Source organism: Ciona robusta, chromosome 1, assembly GCF_009617815.1.
Source record: "Ciona robusta chromosome 1, ASM961781v2".
Lineage (NCBI taxonomy): Eukaryota > Metazoa > Chordata > Ascidiacea > Phlebobranchia > Cionidae > Ciona > Ciona robusta.
Window position 1 is genome coordinate 8,697,869 of NC_143235.1, and position 6,121 is coordinate 8,703,989.

The following is a 6,121-nucleotide window of genomic DNA, read 5'->3' on the forward strand; positions in this document are numbered from 1 at the left end:
TATGTTCACATATTTCGGGTTTGTGTTTTTCAATAATCACTGAACCACGCAACTTGCGGCGAATAGACCAATCGTTTTAATCAAGCTATATATGCCGCAGTTCACAACACAGTTGCGCAATCTCCATCCTGATTTGGTGGTTTCTGAAGCTGTGGAATGCGTTGATTAGTCACGTGAGTAGCCTTAGCCAATGGGCAACGACCATGTATTTTGCGTGGAATAGTTCGCAAATTTAAGTGAAGCCAGAGTCGGTATTTCATTTCACAATTTGTTGGGTGGCGTGTGGTGGTGTTTTTACATGTTTACTTGCATGGTGTGCTGTGGTAGTGTGGTTTTTGATATTAATATTTTGTTGCTAAACTTATTCATTTAAATTCAGGACTCTTAAAGCGTTGCATTTATTGCAGATGGAGAATGAATGAATGAAGTGGGGCGCGCTTAACGTTTGAAAGCAGAAGGTGTGTAAGATTTTACGACGTGCCAAAATAACTGTATGGACAATCCATATCAGATTTACCAGTTTATATTGACTAAGGGAGTTTTCTTTTCAAGCAGGTTCTGGAACTTCGGCGAGATGGAAATTTAAGCCATCTGGAACAATGGAATGCGAGATTGGAACGGGTGATGTAAATTTTAATACTTTTAGAATTGTTTCTCAGGTTGCTGAAGGCTTGCTGGACGATTGTTTAAATATGGACGCTGCTGATGGTACCTAGATTCTGCACCTGTAGATGAGTTGGTTGTTCTTGAACTTTACTTATCCCGAAGATAGATGTGCAAGAACAAGTTAATTTGTGATCTTCATATTGTAATTTTAATTGCCTTATTGCGTGTTGTGTATTTTGTGCATTTAATTTTATTGCATCGGTTGAAGCTGCTTGGTGGCGCCAATGGGCAAGAAGAAAGAAGACTTCAACAGGCAAGTTAGGTTAGTGGCTACATCTTAATTTAGGCTAAATATACAGGTCTTGATGAATGGATGAAAGGATGGAGCTACCGGAGCAATTCTTGCCTCAGAAGAAACTTCTAGATGATCAAGGGAAGATTACAGTAGTTTGCACCTTCCGTTCCCCGTTAGGTTTAACATCCGTCCAATTTGCGGCGGTAAACTGCGTTTAGTTCGTTCGTAAAACGGGTGGGTGGGGTAGAGCACACAAGTCTAAACATAAAATCGCGTGTTTTGCGACGGCAAAAGGGGAGGGTGCGTTGTTTTTCTTCTACAGATGGCGATGAGAAGTCGAATGCAGACCCAAAGCTGAGGAACGTCTATACGTTTACAATGAATGTGCTTCGATATCTGTGCTACAACTTCATCGGACGTCATCCTACGGTTTCAACAACTAAGCGTGAGAAGAACATTTAAGGGTAAGTGGGTGTTCGTCTTGCACTTCAGTGATGTATACATAGTTAATATTTTTGTTATTTCAGATTCGGTACGTAAAAAAAAGAGCACGAGTGAATTTGATTGTCCAACACGAACAGCATGGAGCATGTGGTGGTCTCACTTTGGCACCCGTATTGTTAATTTTAGTGGAATGTAACTTCAATGATCTAACACTTTTGCACCCTTCTTTATTTTTTAGTCCTATTGCAGTTTCAATAAAGACATTGATGTACCGAAAAGTGTTGGAATGTTAATACTTGCACCCTTTTATTTTTTAGTCCTTTGCAGTTTCAATAAAGACAGTTTCAATAAAGACATTGATGTACCAAAAAGTGTTGGAATGTTAATACTTGCACCCTTTTATTTTTTAGTCCTTTGCAGTTTCAATAAAGACAGTTTCAATAAAGACATTGATGTACCGAAAAGTGTTGGAATGTTAATACTTGCACCCTTTTATTTTTTAGTCCTATTGCAGTTTCAATAAAGACCTTGATATACCGAAAAGTTTTGAAATGTTAATATAAACGAAACGTAACTTCGGTTTATAATTGCTCATTACCGTTACTGGAACTTGGACAATAAAAATGAGGTCTTTTGCAGTTTCAATAAAGACATTGATATACCGAAAAGTTTTGGAATGTTAATATAAACGAAACGTAACTTCAGTTTATAATTGCTCATTACCGTTACTGGAACTTGGACAATAAAAATGAGGTCTTGTAGTATTAGATAAGTATCCTTCACGGTAGTGAAATGACTGAAATAAAAAATGGAATCCCAATATGTAACAGCTGTGAAGTTTTAGGAGAGTTAAGAATTGGGTAAGATGGAACACGCGCCTTATTTGGAGGAAATCATCCTAATAGAAAAACATGTAACATCGGATGTGCTAGGAATGTAATGTTAAATGAATTTTGTTGAACGTTTTTTATGGTGGTTTAGGGTGAGGCAAGATGCTTATTCTTTGTCCTCTGTCCTATTTGGCAATCACATTTACAGAAATAAATAAACGGCCCGCCGCGAATGCAGATGTTGTTAATTAAAAGGTGCGTTTATTAAAAACATTGTGTTTAATAAAATCCCATTTTACGCCACCAATGGGGACTAACTTCAATAGCACTAAGTTTCACAGACATGCAGTTTATTATAATGTATATTATAAACACACGACAGGTTACATAAGTGGTTACTGGGTTATTTACAAATGACGATGGATTAATTAGGATGGCAAGACGAATCTTACAGATCGGTGATGCAATGTGTAATTAATATAAACACTCCGCTAACAACACTGCACTATAAAGAACAGTTCAATAGGGGCCAGTAAAATGAATTAACAACACTGAGTGAAATTATACGATACATAGGTACTAATAATGGTTTGAAACATATTACAATTTCAGGCAATTACACTTGCGGCAAGAAAAAAAGGAACAGAAAGTGCAATATAGTCAGTTGCCAATTTATAATTAATGGAGGTTGTTATATTTACGAATGCCCGTATACGTCTAGTGAACGTACAACTGTTACAGCTGCTAAGCAACAAACAGGGACGGACGATTGAAGAGTGATGGTTGCCAACTAAACTAACTCGTATTTATTTGCGTTGATGCTTGATGCAAGACAGCAGGACAAAATTAGGCCGACCAGCTGTAAAAAAAGTGATTATAATTAGATGGTTTCTCACCTAAATAGTGGTTGTAAATTTAATGATAGAATTACATGCTTACGATCAAAGTACACCTAAAACACCAGTTCACTAAGAAACTGTTTTAAACCTTTAAACAATAAAAACAACTTTGGTTTAGAAGCACAGAGACTTTCCAGGCATTAAAAGTAATAAAACTACCGGCGTTTATCAGATTTACCTGAAAGAAAGCAACACCAAACATTGAGCCGATGACTATTCCAAGGTTTTTGTTCACAACTCCAAAGACCAACTGAGGACATCCCTACAATGATAACAGTAACAGGTTATAGTTAAAATGGTCTAAACGTAACACAAATGAAACGTTAACACAATAAAGCTTATACCTAAAAGAAATTGTAATCAAAATATGGATTATCAATCGAAAAACGACTTCTCTAACTCTTGAGTTGCCCGCCCATGTAAAAATAACGAAGTAATCAATATCATTACAACAACAAAACTGGTATGTGGTATTATCTATATCAAAAACAGTGCTGGCCCATCATGCAATGTAAGCTTACCATACCCATGAAGTTAGAAAACACAGCGCAGATCACGTAAAACCAGTTGTTACCTGATTGTAGACATACTCTGAAGCATCTTGTGTTGGAAGTCCCACAATTTCAACCTTATTATCCACCAAATGCTCCTTACAGTAGGTTAGGTTGGAGCAACAACTCATTGGAACAGTATTTGGATTCCAACCCGGCAGGGTATAGTAGTCAGTATAGTTGTTTGAACCACAGCAGTGCAGCTGTAATTTGTGAGTTTAAAAATTAAACTTATTTTTATTTAACACTGTCAACAATATGATTGCTTAAGGTTTTCTAAATCCAAATAGATCTAGTTTTTTTAATGGTAGGAAATTCGCGTGTTTTGTTCCAAGGGAGCTTGCGCACAAAATAAGAGCCATAAATAATTCATAATTGAAGTTTAGTTGATTTTGATGGGACATGTAGTGTATAATAACAAAGCCAAGGATATTTAAAGTATAAGATACCATATGTATACCAATTGCAATTGATGGTACGTCACAATATTTTACTTACTGTTTTTTGAGCATTATCCACAGCAGTTTTATATGCCCCATCTGTCTTGTACTTCTTCATCGCATTTTGCATGCCTGCCTCAAAGCCGTTGTTGATCTTAAAATTGCCAAAATGAGTTTTTATTTTTGTAAAACATTTTTAAATGTATTTTTGCTACAAAACAGGTCAGTCATATAACTTCACACATATAGAGATGTTCAATTCTTTTACAGTAACATTTTATTATATCATTCCTACTAATGCCATATGGTGATTGATAAATGTATGAAATACCAAAGCTCAAAGCATAAACGTTTTTTAAGATGTAGTAACTGACTGCTGGCATAAACAATTTATTTCCAATTTCATGTATTTAAAATTTTAATAGGCACTCAATTCAGGATAATATAGAACAATCAATAAGTACAGACCAATAAGGCATCCAATTAAAACAACATCACATTTAAAAATATTTTGCAATCAATATTCCTACTGGCATAATGCATGACCTTATGCTTAATACCTTGTTTCGAGAAATTATTACAGCAAGGGCTCCAACAACCTCGGCCAAGAACACCACACCGAGGCATACAGCATACTGTAGAGGATAGAATAAATAATTCATTACAAACACACAAGACTTTATTATTTGATGCATGCATATTTTATGTTTATATTATAAAATAATCAATGGGCCTCCTGGCAATATTTCTGATCAATAAAGGTGTTTACAAATCAGAAATCTGCTTCAATATACATTTATTAAAGGGGCATACCTTACTAGCTGTCCAAGCAACATGCTATGGCTGAGACAACAATGTGAAATATACCGGTAGTAATAGAAATACTACAGCCAATACAAAAACATGACTCACTGTTCTCAGTAAACAAGTGTTTCCTTTCATAGTAGCACAGCATCCAGCCAACCCAACAACTACTATGAAAGCGCCAACACCTATCATAACATAGGGAACACTGGTAAAATCAGTTGTCGAGAGCAAGTTATAACTTGTGAGGCTGATCTTGCTGTATGTTCCAGCCACCAACAATGCTATACCAATAACCTAAAACAAAAATCCATTAAAAAAAATAAAGTTGAGAAGTTTATTTTCAAATATTGTAAAATAAATAACGACGCATCACCCAATGGACAACCCCACTAAGGGTCCAATTCACTAATTGTTTACCAAAATCTACAAGAGCTTAGAGTTTACTATGGCCTATATCGCAATATAACATGGGATCATCAGTAAGCCACTTTAATACAATGCATTCCACATTTTAATAAACAACATACAACAAAATTGAGCTTACCAGGAATATCAATGTAAAAATTGCAAGTAGCGTTTTCATGCAAGTAACTGCAGGAGTTGTTTTCATTGATCTGGACACCATTTTGACGAACTTTGTTCCTATAACAGTAACAGTAGCCAACAGCTGTACTTATTTTACCTACGTGCAATTTATTTCTGTAATAAAAAGACTATGGTAAAATATCAACCGGAGCCATTAGGCCTTATAACTACACATCCGCCTACAGCCCTACCAGTATTGTACTTTGGCCCTGTCAATACCTACGTAATACCATTATACAAAAATTAGGCGGATATCGGGTACAATGGCATCACCGCTTCGCTGCCTTTGGTCGATTTTTTACACCAACTTCCTTGCTGTTGACTCTATAGTTGTTCCTTACTTTGTTATATGGTTATCCGCGTTACAATTGACCTATAAACTACTTACTAACAGTAACAGACCAAACTCGATCGCGTAATTTTAGTCGAGGAGATCTCGTGACTTCGTTTACAAACTTACCTCTCTCTCTCTCATTGTTCGTTTACACACTCATTATGACGCAATATCGTAAGACAGAAACAGTCGGTCTCGCTTTTTTTACGTTCTTCGTATTTTTTTTGGTTAAACCAGAGATACAAAACGACACTTACGGCATCTCTGGTTGAATAATACTCTTACTAACCCAAAGTGACTAACTATGATTAGACACCCAGATGAACAATC

General features: G+C 36.0%; 1 protein-coding gene and 1 long non-coding RNA gene across 2 annotated transcripts; one reads left to right on the top strand and one right to left on the bottom strand.

Moving 5' to 3' along the window:
- Window positions 1–318: 318 nt before the first annotated feature.
- LOC149742745 (uncharacterized) lies at window positions 319–847 on the top strand. The gene is made up of 2 exons (XR_016385871.1): window positions 319–458; window positions 556–847. It is a non-coding gene; the product is annotated as an uncharacterized LOC149742745 (long non-coding RNA).
- A 1,661-nt stretch (window positions 848–2,508) lies between these two features.
- On the bottom strand, window positions 2,509–5,597 carry LOC149742746 (tetraspanin-7-like). The gene is made up of 7 exons (XM_089886912.1): window positions 5,417–5,597; window positions 4,978–5,166; window positions 4,626–4,700; window positions 4,124–4,219; window positions 3,649–3,828; window positions 3,253–3,336; window positions 2,509–3,034 (listed from the first exon to the last, which is right to left on the bottom strand). Exons 1-7 carry the CDS (start codon window positions 5,495–5,497, stop codon window positions 2,966–2,968), a joined length of 774 nt encoding a protein of 257 aa, XP_089743038.1. The 5' UTR covers window positions 5,498–5,597; the 3' UTR covers window positions 2,509–2,965.
- Window positions 5,598–6,121: the final 524 nt, after the last annotated feature.

Bases quoted from the DNA above. Each gene is read 5' to 3' on its own strand.
- LOC149742746 (XM_089886912.1), bottom strand. From the start codon at position 5,497: ATGGTGTCCAGATCAATGAAAACAACTCCTGCAGTTACTTGCATGAAA. The intron at 5,167-5,416 runs GTAAGCTCAATT...TTTTTGTTTTAG, and splicing joins TTTTTACATTGATATTCCTG to GTTATTGGTATAGCATTGTT. The intron at 3,337-3,648 runs GTAACAACTGGT...TTATCATTGTAG, and splicing joins CAGAGTATGTCTACAATCAG to GGATGTCCTCAGTTGGTCTT.